The following is a 21275-nucleotide window of genomic DNA, read 5'->3' as shown; positions in this document are numbered from 1 at the left end:
CGGGCCGGAGCGGAGCGCGCGGGGTCGGGCCCGCGGCGAGGGCGGAGCGCGGGCGGCCCGCGGGGCTCTGAGGGGCCGCGGCGGCTCCGAGTCCCCCCGGGCTTCCCCCTGTGCTCTGGGGAGGGGGGACATTGCCGGCCCTCCGCGTCCCGGGGCCCGCGGGGCCTCTGGCGCACGCGGGTTGTCCATAAATGGCCGCTCGGTACGAAATGAGGAACCGGGAGCGCTGTCTCGGGTCGGGCCGCTCCGGTCGGGGCAGGGCAGGGCCCTCCCGCCCCCGGGGAGGTTCCGCCACGGCCCGGCAGCCCCGGAACCTCGCCCGCTGTTCGTGCTGGTGAGAGGAGCCCCCGGCCGTGCCCGGGAGGGTTTCGGGTCCGCGCCGTTGCTCCAACTCTCCGAGCGATCTCCCGGTGCGGGGGATCCTGTCCCGTGGCTGCGGAGCTGCCGCGGGTTCGGTGCCAGCCCCGCGTGCCCATGGAACCGGTTTGCATCCCGGGTGCAGCGCTGCCGGGGGCCTTTCTGCTTCTGGACTTGTTTGTGGGCGCGTGGAGCTTCTCGCACCCTCGGTCTGTCTCTGCACAGCTCATCGTGTAGGTGAACTGCAGGTCGGGGTTATGTCGGAGCAAAACGGAAAACAAAAATCCTCCGTGCCCGGACTGCTGAGTCCCCACGGGGCAGCAGCGCATCCCCACGCTCCTGGAGTTCTTCCTGCTAGGGGCGGGGATCAGGCGGGGTGAGAGGTCCCGGGGATGCTTTTACGAAGCTGGTGCAGCAGCGGTACCTGGGAGTGCCCAAATTCCGCGCAGATTCCCGAGGGCAGCGCCCGGCCTCGTAAAGTGTTGGCGAGGCTCCCGTCCCTCCTGTGCGGGTGTGTCCTCCTGCTCCGCTGTACTGCCCTGGGGACCATCCGAGCTGTCCCTGTGGAGCAGCCGGGCCGAGTCGGGCCGTTCTGGCTCCCAGTCCCGGCAGAGAGAACTGGGGCAAGGCTGGGATAGGGCCCTGCAGGAACGATTATTGCTGGATTGCATTCCAGCCAAGTTTTCCGGGCGGCTGTGCAGGCTTTCCCTGCGTCGCAGGGGAAGAAGGAAGGGTGGAGACCGCTGGAATTGGCGCTGCTGCGTGTCCACGGCTGCGCCGAGCCCCGATGGACATCGGAAGCCGATTAGCTCATCTGAAGAGACTCTGACTAACGCTGCATTCCTGGGGCCGTGGGATCGGGATCCCGGGCTGTGGAGTCGCTGGTTCCCACTGTCCTCCTGGACTCAAGCAGGGATATTCCCGGCAGTTTTCCTGCCTGGCAGGAGGTGGGGTTCCTGCATTTGCTGCTGCAGCTCCTCTGTCCTGTGCAAAACACTCTGAGAATACGGGAGGAATCGCTGGCTCGAGGGAGTAGTGAAGGCAGAGTGCAAATTCCCAGGTGGGAAGAGATTCGGCCTCCTGCTGCCTCCTGTGACCCCGCGGATCCGCAGGGTGGAGGGTGCCTGGGGATGCTCACCCAGGAAAGGGTTCCAGCACTGGTGGGGTTACACGGGGGGATGGATGCTGGCGGATGCTCTGACAGGTGTGTGGTTAGTGTGCTCTCACAGAGGGCTCAGTCACAGAATCTGGGAGTCAGCAGGAATCTGGGACTTGGGACTTCAGTTCTGTAAAGCTGAAAGTCCATCACTTCCACTTCCTGGAAGCTGCAGGTGTCCTCTGAGCAAGGTGTGGGAGTTGGAGTGACCTGTGGTGCCTGGGAGGTGGAATCTAGCCCAGAGGAGAGCCCAAGGACACAAGGAGGGGGAATGGAGCAGTGCAGGGTGTGTGAATGAGCGTTTGCTTTGCACTTCTGGGAGTCCTCAAGCCCGACAGCTGTTTGGGAGAAGTACATGAGGGAAGGGACGGAATCTGATGTGGAGACACTGGGGTGAAATCAGTTGCTCATGTGTGACATGAGATTAAATGTCCCTTTGAAGACAAATTTCCACAGCATTCAGTGTGAGGATGTTGGAGGATGCCATGTGGAAGGGGCAGCTGTTTGCTGTTCTGTGCAGGGGTGGTGCCAGGGGCTGTGGGAGCTGCAGCTGCACAGGTACAGCAGGACAAGTTCCTGGCACAGGCGCTTGTGCTGTGCAGGGCCAGAGCCCTGGTATGGCCCCGTGGTGTCCCATTGTCCCCTCGGTGCCTTTCTGAAACTGTGCCAGACTGTTCTGCATCTTTAGAAAGTCCAAGGTGATATTTGCATTGGGACGACCCTTCAGACAGTGTGCCCTGTGGAACACCAGGAATTCCTGAGGGTGTCACTGGTTTTTACTGAGGATTTTAGTGGGGTGTTGGCATCACCTTTTCCCAGCCCTCAGTGCAGTTGGGCATTTCCTGGGCAGAGTCCTGAGCAGCTGAGCCAGGCTCCACACCTTGTTTGCTCCGTTGCTTGTTTCCCTGGTCACGTGTGCCACAGATTCTTGGAAAGGGCTGAGCCAGGTGTCTCATCCTACTCCACCGAGGCAGCTGGCACACAGCACTGACTTGACTGAATTACAAACCACGAGTGCCAGATCCCAGCAGAGGCTCCCAGCATTCATGCCAGTGATGGGACAGGGGCCTATTCTTAGCTGGAATCTTGTGTTATGGAGAGGATAACTGGGTTTACTCTGGAGTCAGGTTTATTTTGGGCTCAGGTTTATTCTGGGCTCGGGTTTATTCCAAGTGAAAGCCTCACCTGGTGGACCTTGTGGAGGAGAGTGTTTTCACTGTGGCTTTGGGGTATTTACCTGTTCCAACTCGCAAGCAAAGCACTGAGATTGAATTTTTCCTCCCTCTTGCCTGGGCCTCCACGAGCTGAAGATGAGACCTGGCTTCTGGAGGGTTCTGCAGGTGCTGGAGGCCCCTGGCAGGGTTGTGCACTCCTGGGGACAGCGGGAGCCTGTGGAGGGTGTTCGGGGCAGTCACACCTCTCCTCCTCCCCTCAGTGTGGGTCGTGCGTGTGAGGATGGCAGAGCAGGAGCCCACAGCAGAGCAGCTGGCCCAGATTGCAGCTGAGAATGAGGAGGACGAACACTCTGTCAACTATAAGCCACCTGCCCAGAAGAGCATCCAGGAGATCCAGGAGCTGGACAAGGACGATGAGAGCCTGCGCAAGTACAAGGAGGCGCTGCTGGGATCCGTCACCGTGAGTGCAGGTGAGCCCTGGGACGTGTCGGTCCCCTCCAGCCTCGTTCCTGCTCCCCCCTGGGAGCGCAAAGCTGTGTCTTGCTCCCCATGCCCATGGCTGGCTCCCCCCCGGAATGGGACTGACGGGTGGGGGTGGCCTTCAGGGGCACTGTGGGCTGGGTGTGGTGCAGCAGGAGCCCTGACCCTCACAGAGAGGTTGTTCTCCCACTTTCAAGAAGTGCCCTGGAAGGAAAAGGAGCCCTGTTGGATGGTGTCAGGTGTTTAACAGCCTTTTCACTTGTCTCTAGATCCCAATGCTCCAAATGTGGTGGTGACCAAACTGACCCTGGTCTGCACTACTGCTCCGGGCCCCCTGGAGCTGGACCTGAGAGGTGAGCTGGGAAGGAATTCCAGCCCTGCTCCTGGGCAGAGCTGGCAGGAGCACTGGTGGCAAGGTGGGCAAGCCCTCCTGTGTCAGAAATGTGGGTGCTGGAGGCAGAGCAGAGCAAGGTGCCTGGGCCCTGGGGCGTTCTGCACCTGGAGCCTGGCAGTGGTGCCACAGCACCTGGGTGCTTTGTAGAGGTGTGAGGGGCTGGATGGGGCAGGCCGGTTCCTCCAGCCTGCATGGTGGCAGCTTTGAGATGGTGACAGCCTTGGGGAAAACATCTGCAAAGGAACACTCTGGAATTAACTGAATGGTTGTGCTACAGTGTCCTGTTGCAGGGCATTGCTCACCCAGCTCCGGCAGCAGGGAGGGCCCTGCAGCGAGGCCCACTCCCTGCTCCTGCTGCTCCTGCCCTGGCTGCCTGTGCCACACAAATCCATCCCAAAACACAGCACAGAGGGGTTCTGAGCAACCCTCTCCCTTCTTCACAGGTGACCTGGACAGTTACAAGAAACAGTCGTTTGTGCTGAAGGAGGGCGTGGAATACCGGATAAAAATCTCCTTTAGGGTAAGGATTCCGATCTGGGAACCGACCGAGCGGATCCCGGCCCGGGGAGCACCTGCACCCCAAAGGGGGAATATGCTGGGGGAATGGGCTCCTTCTGCGGGCAAGGTGGGCAGTGTGAGTGGAGATGTCCTGCCCAGCCCCTGCTTCTCTCTCTCCAGGTGAACAGGGAGATTGTGTCAGGGTTGAAGTACATCCAGAACACGTTCCGGAAAGGCGTAAAAAGTAAGTGCTTCTCTGTGACTCAGTGCCTGGGGTGAGTGAGGGCTTCCTGCACGTCCCACTGGTGTGACAGGGGCTGCCTGGCAGCTCCTCATGGGAGGGGACAGCCCTTGGTGCCGCTGGGCCCATGGAGCTCTGGGGAGGTCTCTGGGCCTGCAGTGGTGGGGCAGCTCATGGTCCTGGTTGCACAACATGGGATCTCCCCTGAGCATATGAGATCCCTCTGAGCACATGGGATCCCTCTGAGCACATGGGATCTCCCCTGAGCATATGAGATCCCTCTGAGCACATGGGATCCCTCTGAGCACGGCAGGTCACAGCTGACAGTGGTGCTGGGGGGTCGCTACCCAAAGGAGGAGCTGTTCCTGGAGGGAATGGAGCTCTGAACGTGTTCTCACAGCTCTTCTGTGGATTGTTGTGGCAGTAACAGACCTTTTGTTTGCTTTAGCCTTGCCCCACATGCAAGGGAGGCTCCTGAACAGCCTCCATACACCACTTTTTCTCCTTCTAGTTGACAAGACCGAATACATGGTTGGGAGCTACGGCCCCCGAGCAGAGGAGTATGAGTTTCTGACCCCCATGGAAGAGGCCCCAAAGGGCATGCTGGCACGGGGCAGCTACAACATCAAATCCAAGTTCACAGATGATGATAAGACTGACCACCTGTCCTGGGAGTGGAACCTGACCATCAAGAAGGATTGGAAGGACTAACCCTTCCTGAGGCCAAACCCCAGAGAGCGTGAATCAGACAGTGGCTACCGTAGAATTCCCCCCCGTACCAAAGTGCTGACATTGGAACCCTCTTACCTGTCGTCCCCGTTATCATTTGACCAGAGAGCTCAGTTTTGTACGTGCCCCCTCCCCAGAGAATCGCCGAGTGCATTGACCAAACCATGCTGTCTGCATCTGGTCTCCAGCTGCCCGTCCTGGGGCTGTGCTGCCCCAGCACCAAGGGGAGCCCCTGCTCCCTCGCCAGGCCCTTTCTTCTTCCCACCTTCCTTTGTCCAGAAGGTGCCGAAGGGGAGAGGCTTCTGTTAGGATCCCGTGCTTGGCTTTCCTGTGCACAGCTCAGGGTAGCTACTGCCTCCAAGTAGCTGAAGAATTTTGGTGCCAGGCAGCTGTCGAATAGGTTTATTGGCTTAAGTCATGTCTGCCTGCCCCTTCTGCTCTCTCAGAGTCCTGGGAGCACTGGCAGCTTCATTTGTGGATGTTCCCTGTAACCATGATGCCTTAAATGTGTAACACGTATCCTCTAGGGAGGGGGCCCCGCCCCAGTTACACTTTTTAAATGCCACCCGCCCTCCCCATCCGTTGGCATGGGCTCAGCTTGGTCATGCCCCTCATGGGTTATTAGGAAAGATTCATAACTTCCCGCTTTGCTGCTGGTCCGTTCCTCACCCGAGACGGGACATCTCCAGAGGGGAGGGGGTGTGACATGCTGGGTGACACTTGGCCACCCCTCGCAGCACCCTGAGCAATGGCCCGGCCGGGCCCCGTCCCAGCCTGTGCTGAGTCCTGAGCTCTCTGGGTGCCCCGTGGCATGGAGGGGGCTGCAGGGCAGGGGGGTTGGGGGTCACCAGTGTTGCCATCACCTCACACTTCTCATTGCAGCCCAGGTAGCTGCAAAGCACTGAAATTCCAGGACAGCACCTGCCCTCCTGGCTGTTTTGGGCTGAGGGTGGACGAGTCTGTCTCTGCAGCTGCTCCTGACGCGATCAGCAAAGAGCTTGCGATGGACAAGTGTTCCAAAGCGGTTAATGCCTTATGTATCTGTTCTGCCTTTAAAATCTGTGCCTGGCCTGTCAGTAGTTATTGCCTTGACACTCGGCCCCCCGTGCCTGCTGCAGACCTGCAGCCCCCACCCTTGGCTGCGCGGCCACAGCGCTCGGGGCGAAGGAGCCCCCGGGGCCCCGCGAGCCCTGGGGAGCTGGGCAGGCACCCGCCAGCTCCGCAGCCTTCAGATTTGGATCTACCACGTTGAGGTCATACTAGAACTGGGACCAAGTACATGTGGCTTTCTCGTAGCTACGTCTTTGCCTCTAACTCCCCTCACCCTGCCCCTAGAGAGGTTTTTGTTAATTTGATTTGGTGCGTATTGTCTGTAAGTCCTAGGCCCGGGTTAACAGGTTTGGAATCATCGTCTGCTTCTCCTTTTATGACAGTTAAATAAAGTCTTTGAACTGACTGTGTGCTGTCCGTGCTGGGTCTTTGGCAGGAAGTGGCCAAATGGGATTTCTGCAAACACCTGGAGTTGGAGAAGACCACGACCCCTGGGCTTGTTGGAATGTGAAACAGGATCTGGGACAGCCCTTGCCAGAGGAGGAGGGGCCCTGTGGCATTGTGTGTGCAGGATCTGTCCCTTGCTGTTTGCCCTGTTCTGCATTGCTGACAGTGTGAGGGATTGAGGGATGGGAGTGTGGGGGGCCGTGAAAACAGGGGCCTCTGAGTGGGTCTCTTGCCAGCGGAGCAGCAGGCAAGCTCTGTGGCCTGCTGGCATTGTGCCTGCTCTAGCTCCAGGAACGAAGGGAAATTCCTGTGCAGTCACAGGAATGAGGGAGGTGTTTGGGAGAACACAATCCAGGGGAGGCAGTCGATAAGAGCCTGCGGATGTTTACGGAGCGTGTGGCATGTTTGTGTTAAGGATAAGAACAGTGTAGCCCTGAAAAGCTCTTTACAGAATTCACAGTGTGAGAGAAGCTGCAGAAGGGGGCTTGGCCCTGCTCCTGGTCAAAGACTCAAAAGGGTAACTGACAACTTTGTAGGCTCTGTCTTATATTTGGAGCTCACAGCACAGGCCCTTCCCTGGGCCCAGGAAAGCTGCTAAAGGAGATGATGGGACTGGGAACAGGCAAGGGCTGAAGGCAGCAGCCTGGGCTGGGCAGGAGCTGGTGTGTGGCCAGTGCCCACTCCAGCAGACACGTGCTGCTCGTGCCACTCCCTGCGGCCTGCGGCCAGTGGTGCCCAACCTCGTCCCCCTGGCCCTCCCTGCGGTGTGGGGCCATGGAGGGCAGGGAGAAGGGAACTGACACCCTCAGCATGTCAGTCAGAGCGAGCCCAGATGTGCCCATAGCAGGAACAAAGGCCCCCTGGGCTGGCCCCCAACAGCCGCTCTGTGGGCAGCTCAGGGGAGCACCCAGCTGATGCAACTCCAGTGCTTCGGCAAGGATTTCAACACCCGGGGTGTCAGGGCTTCTGTTGGATCGTTTGTGCCATGGAGGGAGGCCTGGAGAGGCAGGACAGCTGTGCCATGCTCTACCTCTGGGCATTCTCTGCCTGTGTGTTCCCTGGCACGTTGTCCCTGCTGTCACCTGGAGTGACAGCTGTGCTCTCCTGACTGGTGTGAACCCACAAATGTAGCTCCAGTCACGGGCTGGGTGGGAGGGATGATTCACCTAAATTGCGGCTCCCAAAGTAAAACCTCATCCCCTTCCAGGTGACACACCCCACGAACCTCGGCCAGAGGTTGCTCAGGAGCAGCCTGGGCCGTTCCCCTTGTCCGGTGCTGCAGCAGCTTCCACCTCTGTCTGCCCAAGGCAACTGGGAGAACTGGGGCCAGGGAGAATTTGTGAAACAACATCTTGCAGAGCTGGAGGGCCCCGGCTGAGCGCCTGGGCCTGCTGTGCTGGTGGGTGTGGGAATGACCCCCTGCCCCACCTGACAGCCCCCAACCAGACATTGGAGCCGTGCTGACACCACGGTGGGCAGGCTCTGCAGCACAGGGATGTTTAGGGGGATTTAAAGAAAACCAGAGCCCGGTGCCGTGTCCACGGGGCAGGCACAGGGACACTGAGGGATACCGAGCCAGCACCAAGAGCTCCCACCAGGGAGTTCAGCACCCGCACAGCGCCAGCTGTGCCAGAGCCGCCGAGCACACGGAGTGCCACAGCCCCGCGCCGGGGCGGCCCCGCTGCAGCGCTCAGGGGGTCCCCGTGCGCGGGAGCCGCCCGTGCCGGGCAGGGGCAGCGCCCCGGGGCCCTCCCTGCCGCAATGACCCCCAGCGGCTGCCGGGGCACCCCCGCTGGGGTCGGTCACGGGGGGAGACTCGAGGGGGGGCGGAACCGGGACCGAACCGGGACCGAGCGAGGAGGGGGCTCGGGCCGGTCCTCGCGCACCCGCCGGTCACGTACCCCGGGCCCCGCCCCCGGCGAGTCACGTGGTGCGCGCGGCCCAGTCAGGATCCACCACGCGCTTGCGGCCGCGCGCACGCGCAGTGCCGCCCGCCGGCGCTTCCCGAGTGCCACGTTCGAGGGCCGCGGCCGCGCGAGACGGCGGGGACGCCCAATCGCCGGCGACGCCGCGGGGACAGCGGCCAATGGCGGCCCGGGGGCGGGACGCGGGGCCGGCGGCCAACCCGCGGCGGCGGGTGGGGGCCCTGCCCGCCCCGCCGGCCAATGGGAGGCGCGCGGCGGCGCGGGCGGTGGCCGCAGCTAATGGCGGGCGGGCGTGGCGGCCAATGGCGCGCGGCCGCGGCCGGGGGCGGGTTTATAAGCGGAGGCGGCGCCGCGGGCGCGCGTTCGTCCCGTCCCGTCCCGTCCGAGCGCCGCCATCAGCCATGGCGAGGCTGCGCGCGCTGCTCCCGCTGCTCTGCCTGGCCCTGCTGCCGCACGCCCGCCCCGCCGCCGCCCAGGAGGAGGAGGAGGACGGCGTCCTGGTGCTGCGCGCCAGCTCCTTCGAGCGGGCGCTGGCCGACCACCGATACCTGCTCGTCGAGTTCTGTGAGCGCGGCAGGGCCGGGCTGGAGGGAATGGGAGGGCGGCGGCCCCGGGGACGGAGGGCGCGGCTGGGGGACGGAGGGGTCGGGGCCTGAGGAGGGGCCGAGTGACCGGCTCCCCGGGCGGGGGTGGGGCCGGGCCGGGGGCTCTGCGGGGCTCCGGGGGCGCGGGGGGGGCCCGGCTGGCGCTGACGGCCCGTCCCGCAGACGCCCCGTGGTGCGGGCACTGCAAAGCGCTGGCCCCTGAGTACGCGAAGGCGGCGGCGAAGCTGAAGGCGGAGGGCTCGGAGATCCGCCTGGCCAAGGTGGACGCCACGGAGGAGTCGGAGCTGGCGCAGCAGTTCGGCGTGCGCGGGTACCCCACCATCAAGTTCTTCAAGAACGGCGACAAGGCCGCGCCCAAGGAGTACACGGGTGAGCGGGGGGGTCAGGCCGGGCGGGGGTAGGGCCCGGTGAGCCCCGAGCCGCCCGGGTGCAGAGGGCAGCGACGTGGCGCTGGGTCCCCGCACCTGGCCCCGAGCTCGGGCTGTGCTGCTGTGCCTGGACAAGGTCCACTGTGACAGCGACCCGGGAGCGGCGCTGGGCTGGCGGGGAACGGGCCAACCTTCCGTGGGCTCCCTCACCTGAACCTGGGGTGATCCCTAATGTGAGCTAGAGCAGATGGAATTGCTTTTGCATGGGAAACCAAAGTGACCTGAGCTCGTTTTATGCTGTGGCTTGACTTGATTTGAGCAATGTGGAGCCCAGAACTAGAAATATGCCTGGGCCGTTGGGTGAGGGGGCAAACGTGGAGTGTGAGAGAGCTGCAAGGAAGGCCACAACAGAATTCAGCTAAGCCAGGCCAGTGCTGGACACTGAGGGAACATCCGGAATAGTAATCAGGGAAGGTAAAGGTGATGTATTTGTATGAGTAATACTGAGGTGTTGGAGAAGTGCTGTGCTGCTGGTCAAAGTTTAAGGACTTGGGCTAGAGGTGAGAGAAGAATGAATTCCTGGAAGCCCCTTGTACCTTGACTTATCAATTATGGATTAGCTTAATTACACCGGGAGTGAAAGGGAAAGGTTGCGTAAACGATATCTCGATTCTCGCCGACCTCTCGACCAGCTGCTGAAAGGTCTCTGAAAGCCTGAGAGTTTTGTGGTCTTGCACTCGGTGAGCAGGGGAAAGTGAGTGTCTGTTATCTCCCGGTGTAGCTGGCAGGGAAGCAGAGGACATCGTCAGCTGGCTGAAGAAGCGCACGGGCGCGGCCGCCGCCACCCTGAGCGACGCGGCTGCAGCAGCAGAGCTGGTGGACTCCAGTGAGGTCGTGGTGATCGGCTTCTTCAAGGTAGAGTTTGTGCTTCCCTTAGAGACGCTCTCACACGTGTCCGGGGCCCTCCTGCTGGCTGAGGAAGGCCCTGTGCCTTGTGCAACTCTCGCTCTCCTGCCTTACTTGATCTTCCAGTTCTCTGGGCTGAGCCCTGAGATGTGAGTGCTCCAGGTGATGTGGCCTGTGTGAGACACCTTTCTTTACTCTCCAGGATTTGGCATCAGAGGCTGCAAAGGAGTTCCTGTCGGCAGCAGAAGCCGTGGATGATATTCCTTTTGGGATTTCCTCCAGTGCTGATGTCTTCTCCAAGTACCAGCTTAGCAAGGACGGCGTTGTCCTCTTCAAGAAGGTACTGGCTCGTGCCAAGCCTGAGCACCACACTGGGGTCTGCTGCCTCTTCCCTTCTCTCTAATCAGTCAGACTCAGACAAGAGCAGCCCTGGACAAAACAGCAAAGGACCTGTGCTGTCAGTGTGGCTGCGTTCCCAAGCCTCAGGGCACGGGGGGAAGAGCAGAGCCTTGGCCCTTTCATTAGGATGGGAGAATGACAGGGACCTGAAGAGTGCAGCCTTGTCGATCTCCCAGCCCTGTGCTGCCCTCCCAGAGCTGCTGGGCTTTGGGTCCAGGCTGTTCCCTCGCTCGCTTCCCTGTTCCTGCGCTCCCCACAGTGCAGCAAGAGTCACACAGTGTTTAAAGCACTTGTGGCTGTAACTGAGGAGGCCCCCGGGACTCAGACAGGTTCAAGAGAACAGCAGCTGAGCCCTCTGGCTGCTGTGGTGCTGTTTGGTTGTGGCTCAGAGAGCTGCTTTTCCCTGCTCACTGTTGCCGTCAGTCCCCACTGTGCTCAGGAGCTGCTCGGTCTCAGCCCCGTGGATTCTGCAGCCCAGGCACTCCAGAGGAACTCCTGAGGTGATCTGCAGTTCCAACTGACTGGACTGGGGCAGGGGATTATGTGCAGAGGGATGCTGGCTACCTACAGAATCACAGATAAATGTACCCATGGAGGCATGGAGATCCAGTCACTGGGATGAAATTCCAGGTTTGAGCAGACAAGGAGAGGCTCCTTAGGCTTGGTGACTCTGCACCCTTGGGTGCTGTGAGGCAGGACAAAGCTGCTTTGGGTTCAGACTTATTAAACCTGTAATCTCATCAGTCATCGCTCTGCCCAGCATGACCTAAGACAGCCTCAAGACTCATTCTTTATTTGGTTGAAATAGTGTTTTATTCCACTACATCTCTGGCATTGTAGTTATTTTTACGGTGCTAGAAGCTTGTAGACTTAAATTCTGAGTCAGAGGCCCCTGTGGCTGAGGATGCAGGTAATTTATCTGACTAACGAGCTCAAAATGCACAGCAAAGCCAGGAGGGAAGGGAGCAGTGTTTGTTCTTGGCTCACTTGGTACCTGTGCCTCGCTCCTGTCGTGTGGGTAGCTTTGTGTGCCCTGCTCTGGGTGGTGCTGAGCTGGGCAGAGTTCTGGGCCTGGCCCCCCTTCAGGCATGTTGAGAGCCAGAGTGCCTGTGCTGTGCCAGGCTGGGATGGGGCAGCACTGCTGGGCTCTGTGGAAGGAGCAGCCAAGGTCTGTCCAGCCTGTGGTGGTTCCTTCCTGTCCCATGCAATGGCAGGGCAGTGCCGTGGGAGCTCTTGGACGTGTCCACTCCAAACCAAGGAGAAAAGGAGCACCCACAGTAACCAAACACTGGGGCAGAAGAACCTGATGGCTCATTTTGTCAACCGTGTTGTTTCTGGGCTTTGGCTCAGTTCCTGGGCTTTGGCTCAGTTCCTTACAGTCAGTTGGGTCTGAACTGAGAGGGTTTGGCTTGTTGTTACTCCATGTGAGTTGTCCAGACTCACAGCAGCTGTCCTGGAGGCACTGAGGTGACCTGCAATGCTCCTCAAAGCATTTGCAAAGTTATTTTCCAATGCTGTGTTGTCCTCAGCTTTTCTGCTGGGGCTGGTGTGCTTCCCCTAACAAAGTTATCTGAGTCCACTCTCCTTCTGCCAGCAACCCGAGCGTGGCCCTGCCAGTGCCCTCCTGCACATCCTCTCTCTAACCTTGATGGGTCTCTACAGCTGTTCCTGTTCCAGGCTGCCAGAGGGTTCTGAGAATCCTGGTCAGGGATATGGGTGATGGCCCTGTGTAAAACAGGACCTGGTGCCTCTGGTAGGACGTGCTCTGTGTGCTGTTGTCTCTAACAACAGACTGGAATGACCTCCCAGAGCTGAGGAAATCACTGTTTGCTGCAGGCCTTTGCTGGCAGATGTTCCCAGCACTGTCTGGCTGCAGTGTCTGCCCTGACACCACTGATTCCTGTGCAGCAGGAGCTGCCTGTGCTGCAGGGCTGGAGGTGGCTGCTCAGGGTCCTTCCTGGTGACCTGCTCCATCAGTGGTTTCGTGGTGGTGCAGAGCAAGGCTGAGATCAGAGCTGGCTGTTGTTGCTGCTCACCTCCTGCTGGGGAATGATTTAAGGCTTTGCTTGCCAGGAAGGCAGATACCTTAATCCAGACTTTATGTGGACATGTGGTGACCTTGTTGAGGTGGAAGTCTGCTCTGAATGAGTGCAGCTGATATCCCTTGGGGCAGTGACTGGTGTGAGGGCTTTGAGAGATTTGTGTGGGAAGTGTTCTAATAAAGAATGTCTGTTCTTGCAGTTTGATGAAGGCCGAAACAACTTTGAAGGGGATCTCACAAAAGATAATCTGCTGAACTTCATCAAGTCTAATTCTTTGCCTCTGGTCATAGAGTTCACTGAGCAGGTGAGTCTTTAGATACCTGGTGAGGCCCTTCCCATGGCTGCTGCAAGAATATAGCAAAGCTCCAGTTGTAGGTTCCATGGACGTTTTATTGTGGAGCTGACACTAGTTTGGGGGTATGGAGAAGTGGGAAGGACACAGGATAAAGGAGATGTGAGCTTGCTGTGCAGAGCTTTCTGCAGTTTTGGAGGCTCCTGGGGGTTGCTCAAAATAGCAGAGTCAAACTGGTCTGGACACTGATTTGCCTCTCTTCCAAAAATAAATTTTATTTTCTACTCCTCAGACTGCTCCTAAAATCTTTGGAGGAGAGATCAAGACTCATATTCTGCTGTTCCTGCCCAAAAGTGTGTCTGACTATCAGGGGAAGCTGGACAACTTCAAGAGTGCAGCTGGGGACTTCAAAGGGAAGGTGAGATGGATTTCTTAGATCTTGAGCTGACTGCCTTCTGCAGAGGAGTGTAGCCCTGCCTGTGCAGGGAGCAGCTGTGGAGGGAACTTGCAGCCAGTTCTCTCTGCTGGGACAGGGGAGGAAGAGAGCCCCGTTCAACTGCACTTGTGTGGCTGCACGTGTGAAGTGTGGTAGCCATGAGGCACTCGTGTTCACCTCCTGCCTTTCACTTTTTCCTCCCAAGATCCTGTTCATCTTCATAGACAGTGACCACAGTGACAACCAGAGGATTTTGGAGTTCTTTGGCCTAAAGAAGGAAGAGTGCCCAGCTGTACGTCTGATCACCCTGGAGGAAGAGATGACCAAATACAAACCTGAGTCTGATGAGCTGACAGCAGACAAGATCAAAGAGTTCTGTAACAAGTTCCTGGAGGGCAAGATCAAGGTATGTGGATAAATGGTGCCATGGTGAATGGGCTGGCTGAGAAGGAACAGAAACACTCCCTGTGAGGGGCTGTGCCAGTCTGAGGAACTCCTCTGTCTCCTGCACGAAATATCCCCTGGGCTTTGTGCTGAGGAATGAAGGGCAAAGCTGCTGGGGCATGGGGGCTGTAGGTACTGGCACTTGGGCACAGCTGAGCCCTCGTGCTCTGCCCGTGGGGACTGTGCTGTTTCTCCAGTTGCTCTTTCTGCCAAGAGCCCGTGGAAGGTGTGAGTTTTGTGGCACAGTGTAAAGAGCTGTCTGTGCCTGTCCCTGGAGGGGCTGTGGGGTGCAGCAAAGCCCAGTCCCCTGTGAATGGGGCTGTCAGCAGTGCTGCCTCCTTCCTGCAGAGCTCCACTGGCCTTCTCTCTGCACAGCAGCACCTGCTATTCCCACTGGGTCAGGGTGCAAAGAAGACTTTCTGTGGGAGAAGAGGAAGTGACTGATTCATCTGGTTGCTCACAGCCTGTGACAGAGGCACCAGGGGGGTGGTTAAACCTGGATTTTCCAGGATATGTGATCACGTGTTCAGTCCAAGCAGCCAACAATCTCTGAATTTCACTTCTTATTCTAGCCCCACCTGATGAGTCAGGATCTTCCTGAAGACTGGGATAAGCAGCCTGTCAAAGTTCTGGTTGGGAAGAACTTTGAAGAAGTAGCTTTTGATGAGAATAAGAATGTCTTTGTAGAGTTCTGTGAGTATCTTCCTACAGCTGATTCCAAGTAACTGGTGTGTGAAAGGAGTGCCAAAATACTGTGTGACCATGATTAGGGAGAAAGCATTTTGCAGAGTCCAGGCCCCAGAGGCAGTGCCTTGGTTGCAAAGATGTGTGTGAATTGTCTGGCTGGGAAGGGGTGGTACCTCATTAGTTTGTTGGTACAGCTCTGTCTCTGTAATTAACAGATGCCCCGTGGTGTGGTCACTGCAAGCAGCTGGCTCCAATCTGGGACAGGCTGGGAGAGATCTACAGGGACCATGAGAACATTGTCATTGCCAAGATGGACTCGACAGCTAATGAAGTGGAGGCGGTGAAAATCCACAGCTTCCCCACACTCAAGTTCTTCCCTGCAGGCCCTGGCAGAAATGTAAGCAGGAGCTGGTGTGGTGGCACAGCCAGGGAGCACGGGAATGCTCAGCTGCCTGCTGGAGTTGTGTCTTGGACAAGGCCTTTGGGAGGGCTCTGCATTCTGTTGGGATAGAACACATCGAGTCTACAGGACACCCGAGACCCTTTACGGGGGGCTGTGCTGTAGGGAAAGATTTTGTGGGGGGTGGGAAGTGGGAATGGGGAGAAGAGGGAGCATAGAGGACAGTGTGCTCATCTGCAGGCTATTCTTTCCTCGCAGTGATCTCTGAAGTCTAGTGGCTGAGCTGTTTTCCTTCGTCTCATATGGGTGAAGGTGAATTTTTCAATTCCCTTTTGCTTGGCATGTTCACTGTTGCTCAGAAAGAGAATTCTCCTCCCCAGGGGCGTGGGTCAGTAGTGCCCATAACCAGTATCCTCATGTTTTCCCTCTGTAGGTCATTGACTATAACGGGGAGAGGACGTTAGAAGGCTTCAAAAAATTCCTGGAGAGCGGAGGTCAGGATGGGGCAGCAGCTGATGATGTGAGTAATGTGAATGGAGCACTCTGGGCCTTGGGAACGCTGAGCACAGGTCAGATCTGGTGCTGTGCCTGAATCCTCAGTCCTAAGTAAGATCCTGGGTTGTTATGTGGCAGGAGAGGATATTGCTGGTGAACCAAAGTGCCCAGAGTGTGACCTGTTCAGGTGCTGCCTGGCTGGCTGTGAGCCTGCACCGGGCTCCTCTTCCAGAGCACCCAGTGGGTGTGTGAAGCAGCAGTGCTGTGGTTGTGCATTGCTGGGGCACTGAGGGCTTGTTCCCTGGGGAACTCCTGCTCAGCACCTGGAGCTGGACTGTGGGATCAGTGCTACGTACCTGTGTGTCTAGTTGGAAGCTCCTCACTGGATGTTTTGTTAACGTGGCAGAGGGCAGTGAGCAGATCAGAGCTGCAGCTCTGTGCTTGGTTCTGGATCTGCCTCAGGTGCCAGAAACCAGGAGCTCTGTAACCCCCACAGGATCTGGAGGACCTGGAGACAGATGAAGAGACGGACCTTGAGGAAGGTGATGAGGATGAGCAGAAACTCCAAAAGGATGAATTGTAAAGAGAAGACTGATCTACATCACCCAAAAAATCAGACACTAAATTGGCTGCTGTGATGCAGCCAGGGAGTCAGAAACCCATTAAGATTTAAAGCAGAAGGTGAATGACTGGAAATCCAGGGATTGGCTTTTAAAGTAACACTTTACCCTCACTTGTCTGTACACTTGACTTTTCTTTCTTTTGGCTTTTGAGAAGGGAGCTGTCACTAGGGAGCCAGCCCAGCCAGCTGGGCTCTTTTTTTATTGTGATGTACTTTTTTGTACACAGCTTTTGTCTGGAGTATTCTGTTCTTCTGGGCAGCAGGAGGTTGTGAGGTGTTACCAGGAGTTCAGTGGCCTGACAGTCTGGAGCCTTGCCACTAACATCTTCCAAGAAAGCTTTTTTCTTTTCCTCTTTTAAAACTAAAGCCCATAATTGATTTCTGCACCTGGCAGGGTCCGTAATAGCCTCAGCTGTTCTTCCCTGGGGTGGGCCTTCAGTATAGGTGGGGGCAGAGGCAGAGGGCTGATGGCTTCCTGGGGAAAGGTGTATGTGAAGGTGCTTCTCTTCATGGTGGCCAGATGTTCCTTTCCCCTCTGCTTTAAGACACTTGGAGATGACAATTCCAAACACCTGGAAGGGTGGAATACTGTGTGCACTGGCTGTGGCAGGCTCTGAGGGTGGAGATGGCCACTGGCTCACCAGCAGTGTCTCCATCCTTTTGATCAAAGGCAAGACTTGCGATCCCTTTCTATGAATTATTTTGGGTGGGCTGACCTGGCAGGTGGGTGGTGGGGGAGGGCCTGATAAACAGATCAAACAGGACATTTGCAATTATTGGGGTTTGGGAACACGACTGGGGGAGTGCCTCAAAGGCCTGAGCTGCATCAGCCTGGTTCTTAGCATTCTGCTACAATAACATTGGTTGGTACTGAATTTGATGGCCAAATAAAGTTGAGATTTTAATACTATTATGTCTCTTGGTCTTCTTCAAAGTATAGAATATTTGAACCTGCCCTGCAAAGGGATCAGAATTGTAGGCTGAGTCTTGAGGGACTCTGCTACACTGGGGTGTGGGTCAGCTTTCTCCACATAATTGATAAAGGAGAAAAAAATTTGCCCAAGCCCTGTCCAGATTCCACGGGCTCGTGCAGGTGCTCTGTTAGGGGCGAGTTGGCTCTGGGAGTGTGTGGCCCCTGGGCCAGCTGGCTGGCATGAGGGGACCTTGCTCTGGACCAGTGAACCAGGGCATGCTGGGGCTGCTGTGGCTCTGCCAGCTGGGCTCACATGACCCTGTGAGCCACACTGCTATTTCCAAACATGCTGCTTGCTGCTGAAGGTATTTTGGTTTGAAAATACGCTATAAATGTTGCAGGGAGGGCACAGTAAGGCTAGAGGGCAACGGGGGGAGCTATTGGTTCCTGTCAGTGGGGAGAGGTGTGCCGAGGCAGTGGCACAGGGGTGTTGGACAACACTTGTCTCTCCAGCTCGAGCCTCCTGGGCAGGGTCCCAGCTGCCAGGGCTGCACCCCAACATCAGGCAGTGCTGGTGGCCTGGGCTGGTTGTGACAGCTGCCTTGTGTTTTGGGGGGGAGGAAAGGAGCCCCACTAGCAAGAAGTTCCACTGGAAGGTGCTGTCTAGGACTCAGCTCAAAAAGGTCCATTTTGTGGAGCCAGTTGAAGTGTAACCAAGGCTGAGCTCTGCAGTGATTCTCTCCTGTTCCTGGGCTGAGACTTGCCGTGCTCAGCTAAGAGGAGGGGGCTCTTCTCCTAGTGCAAGGCACCTTGTGGCAGAGCAGGACTTCAGCAGCCATCTCATGCATGTGACTAATTGCTGTTCCAAGAAAGCAGGCTGGAAGTGTTCTGTCCCCAGTGCCGTGTTCTGGCTGATGAAACCCCGAGCAGACAGTTGGCCAAGAGATCGATGTTTGCCAGTAGATAAACAAGGGCAGGAGTTCTCAGGTGTGTGGCTCACCACGCTGCTGGGGCTGAGGCAAGGGTCTGCTGCAGGAGAGGCAGAGTGAAATCCCTGACTCCTAAAGCAGCACAGGGATTTTTTCTGACACATCTGCCTGGACAATCCCCATCAGCACAACCCAGAGCACAAAATGCTCGTGTGTCTGACATGCCCAAACTTTAATGGGTAAAAGCGGTAGTTGCTTGATGGACCTGAGTGATTTGTCTGTGGCAGGTGGCCTGTTTTGGGCCTGTGACAGTGTAGCTGGAGAGTACTGGAGGCAGGAATCGTCTGGTGGTGGTGCTGTTCTTCCACCGTTCCTCTGAGGCTGCTCGAAGCAGTCTGTCCTCACCAGCAACTGCTTCCCAGTCTGAAGTAGGACATGGAACATCAGGGACCAGCAGTGCAGGCTTCTGGTTCTGCATCTGCCTCGGGAGCATCAGCAGTACCTCTGTCCCCACCCGAGCACAGGGGACACCTGATTCACCGGTCACGTTCTCCGTGCTGGGCAGCGCTGCTCCTCCTGCTTCTTTCAAGTTGTCCCATGCAGCTACAGAAGGGTGAACAGCTCTGGATGCCTCTGGCACCACAGCCCTGGCGTGTCTCCACTGCGCTGGCCGGTCAGGACACGAGCAGCCAGTTCCCTCTGTTGGCAATCGTGCCTGTGCCCCTTCTCCCAGGAGGGCTTGTTGCTGGGAAGTTGCTTCCAGGCTCCCCTGAAGGGCTATCCATGCAAGAGTAGATTTGACCCCTTGGATGGGCACATCAACAGGTGGGTGTAAGATGAGACACCAACTTCTGCCCAAAAGTGGGAGGCCGTGGGCCTGGGCGGCTCAATTACTAAGCATCATGGCAAATAGCATGAGCTGCATGTCCCCAAAATAGCCCAGGGAAGCCTTTATAACACGGTGCCCCCAGAGAACCATCAGTCCTGGGCCAGGGGCCTGCGGGTGAGCTGCGGGTGCCAGGTGCCACCTCCTGCATGCAGCTTGGGAGCGTAGGAGGGCACGGTGGCTGTCACTTCCCTGCGGTGAGGGGACACGTGCCGGCGGGGGACACGGACACGGACACGGCGGGAGCACAGCAGTGAGGGGAAAAGCACGGGTCCGAAGCAAGGAGAGCCCTGACAGGCAGAAGAAGAGAGAGCAGGGCAGCGAGGGGCTGGGCCGAGTGCTGAGCAACCCCCATGCCACTGTGCCTGAAGGCTGCTGCCAGCATGAGGGACTATTGCCCCGTGTACCGGTACGGCCGGTACGCCCCGCGCCTCAGGGCCTCCCGCACCGTGCACTTCCCCAACGACGTCGTCTTTCAGGACCACATCAAGCAGGGGGACCTGGAACAGGTGGGCAGGTTCATACGAGCCAGGAAGGTGACGCTGGACACCATCTACCCCTCTGGTGAGTGCAGCCGGGGTCAGCAGAACTGTGGCACAGCTTGCTGGGGCACCGAGGGACGTGGAAGCCGGGCCATGGGCCACCTTTGGCAGAGCTGCAGTGAGCTGGGTCCCTCCCTAGTGAGGAGCAGTGCCCTCAGCAGGGCCCAGCAGGGCCCAAGAGCCAGGACCCCAACATCTCCCCTCAACAGCACACGCCGTGGGAAGGGGGGAGCTTGGCCCCAAGGTCCCTCCAAGGCTCAACAGAGCACCTGCAGTGTGGTGAGACTTGGAAGAGCAGCAGCAAGCACAGGCTGGTCTGTGAGCTCTGGGCAGGACCCCAGCTCCTGTCTTCACCCCAGCTTGAGGAAGAGCGGGGAAAGGCTCTGCCTTTGTTCCTGGCTCTGCCCATTTCTCACAAACACTGCTCCCTCTTGCATGTCTGGCTCCGGGGACTCACGGGGAAGGCTTTGTGTTCTGTTTGCACCCAACCTCAACAGCAACTGTTTATGGAATGCCTTGATCCATATGGGCTGGTACAGAGCCCAGATTTGTCCTTTTCTTGTGCTTGGCTTCAGCTTCTGCTGTCACATGGCCACATAGACATAGACAGGCTCAAATGACCCCAGGCTTCCTCCCGTATATACTGATTCTTAATTAGTGAGGACCTCCCAAAACTCAGGCAAAGCAGGACCCCAGAGACTTCTTGTGTCTGTGTGTGAGTCTCAGCCAGGATTCAGGGCAGCTGCTCTGAGTACAGGGCAACTCCTTCTCCCTCCCTCTGTCCTGTCTGGCCAGGGCAGTGGGTGCTGCACCACCCCAGACAGGGTATTTATGTCGCAGAAGGGGAAGAGGAATCCGTGGCAGCTCCTCTGGCTTCCTCAGTCTTTGTTTCTTTCCCCACAGTCTTTTCCCTGAGCAGGAGGGTTCCTGGCCCCCCTTTCCTGGGCTGTGCACAACCTGCACTTGTGAGCTCAGCATGGAGAACCCTTCCCCAGGCCAGGGCTAACACCTCCTGTCCCTCCAGGCATGGCAGCTCTTCACGAGGCCGTGCTGACGGGAAACCTGGACTGCGTCAAGCTCCTGGTGAAATACGGCGCCGACATCCACCAGAGAGATGAGAACGGCTGGACGCCCCTGCACATGGCCTGCAGCGATGGCTACGCTGACATAGCCAGGTGAGGGGCTGCGAGGGTCCCCGGTGCTGCAGAGCCCCAGGACCGACAGCGCCGGGATGGAGCGGGGTCGGGGCGGCTCCTCCCGGGGGGTGCCCGGTCCCTGCGCTGCCCCCGGGGCTGCGGGCCCGGCGATGCCCGGCCCGGCGGCTCAGCTCCGTGTCCTGCAGGTACCTCCTGTCCCTCGGGGCCAGCCTGGAGGCCACCACCGACGACGGGGAGAAGCCCTCGGACCTCATCGACCCCGAGTACGAGGACCTGGTGCAGCTCTTCGGAGCCACCGCGCTGCGCTGAGGCGGGCGCGGCGAGGAGCGGCCCCGAGGGCCGGGGCGGCGGGGCTGCGCCCACCCGAGGGCCGGGGCTGGGCCCAGGCTGGGCCTGGGCGGCGGCCGGGCAGCGGCGCTCGGTACCGCGAATCGGGAACCACTTTGTACTTTTCCAATAAAGCATCTCGGTCACCGCCTCCGCCGGGTCTTGCGCCGGGTACGGGCAGGGGCTGGGGCGGGGTCGGTACCGGGGCTGGGCGGGGCCGCGCCTCGGTCGGGGCGGGGCCGGTACCGGGACTCGCTCGGGGCGGGGCCGGGACGCGGGGGGGCGGGGCCGCGCCTGCGCGCAGCGGCGCTTCCGTGCGGTGTCGCAGGCGGGCCCGGTGCGGGCCGCGCGTTGCCCGGCGACGGGCGGGGCC

The 21275-nt window shown here is 58.6% G+C and overlaps 3 protein-coding genes across 3 annotated transcripts; all 3 read left to right on the top strand.

The window, feature by feature from the left end:
- Positions 1–2949: 2949 nt before the first annotated feature.
- Positions 2950–6486, top strand: ARHGDIA (Rho GDP dissociation inhibitor alpha). The gene is made up of 5 exons (XM_027705255.1): positions 2950–3158; positions 3438–3521; positions 4006–4082; positions 4241–4304; positions 4813–6486. Exons 1-5 carry the CDS (start codon positions 2969–2971, stop codon positions 5010–5012), a joined length of 615 nt encoding a protein of 204 aa, XP_027561056.1. The 5' UTR covers positions 2950–2968; the 3' UTR covers positions 5013–6486.
- Positions 6487–8793: 2307 nt separating this feature from the next.
- Positions 8794–17058, top strand: P4HB (prolyl 4-hydroxylase subunit beta). Its single transcript, XM_027705189.1, has 11 exons — positions 8794–9016; positions 9220–9426; positions 10207–10340; positions 10534–10671; positions 12972–13076; positions 13357–13482; positions 13706–13906; positions 14517–14637; positions 14847–15028; positions 15465–15551; positions 16023–17058. The coding sequence occupies exons 1-11, from the start codon at positions 8854–8856 to the stop codon at positions 16107–16109; spliced, it is 1551 nt and encodes a 516-aa protein (XP_027560990.1). The 5' UTR covers positions 8794–8853; the 3' UTR covers positions 16110–17058.
- A 1943-nt stretch (positions 17059–19001) lies between these two features.
- PPP1R27 (protein phosphatase 1 regulatory subunit 27) lies at positions 19002–21053 on the top strand. The gene is made up of 3 exons (XM_027705191.1): positions 19002–19440; positions 20443–20593; positions 20761–21053. The coding sequence occupies exons 1-3, from the start codon at positions 19230–19232 to the stop codon at positions 20882–20884; spliced, it is 486 nt and encodes a 161-aa protein (XP_027560992.1). The 5' UTR covers positions 19002–19229; the 3' UTR covers positions 20885–21053.
- Positions 21054–21275: the final 222 nt, after the last annotated feature.

Source organism: Neopelma chrysocephalum, unplaced genomic scaffold (assembly GCF_003984885.1).
Source record: "Neopelma chrysocephalum unplaced genomic scaffold, ASM398488v2 Primary Assembly neopelma1_321, whole genome shotgun sequence".
Classification (NCBI taxonomy): domain Eukaryota; kingdom Metazoa; phylum Chordata; class Aves; order Passeriformes; family Pipridae; genus Neopelma; species Neopelma chrysocephalum.
Note: the sequence above shows the minus strand (reverse complement) of the source record. Positions and strands in the feature narration are given on the sequence as shown.

Coding starts and splice junctions, on each gene's coding strand:
- ARHGDIA (XM_027705255.1), top strand. CDS start 2,969: ATGGCAGAGCAGGAGCCCACAGCAGAGCAGCTGGCCCAGATTGCAGCT. Junction 3,159..3,437: donor ATCCGTCACCGTGAGTGCAG/GTGAGCCCTGGG, acceptor ACTTGTCTCTAG/ATCCCAATGCTCCAAATGTG. Junction 3,522..4,005: donor CCTGGAGCTGGACCTGAGAG/GTGAGCTGGGAA, acceptor CCTTCTTCACAG/GTGACCTGGACAGTTACAAG.
- PPP1R27 (XM_027705191.1), top strand. CDS start 19,230: ATGCCACTGTGCCTGAAGGCTGCTGCCAGCATGAGGGACTATTGCCCC. Junction 19,441..20,442: donor GGACACCATCTACCCCTCTG/GTGAGTGCAGCC, acceptor CTGTCCCTCCAG/GCATGGCAGCTCTTCACGAG. Junction 20,594..20,760: donor GGCTACGCTGACATAGCCAG/GTGAGGGGCTGC, acceptor CGTGTCCTGCAG/GTACCTCCTGTCCCTCGGGG.
- P4HB (XM_027705189.1), top strand. CDS start 8,854: ATGGCGAGGCTGCGCGCGCTGCTCCCGCTGCTCTGCCTGGCCCTGCTG. Junction 10,341..10,533: donor TGGTGATCGGCTTCTTCAAG/GTAGAGTTTGTG, acceptor TTTACTCTCCAG/GATTTGGCATCAGAGGCTGC. Junction 13,077..13,356: donor TCATAGAGTTCACTGAGCAG/GTGAGTCTTTAG, acceptor TCTACTCCTCAG/ACTGCTCCTAAAATCTTTGG.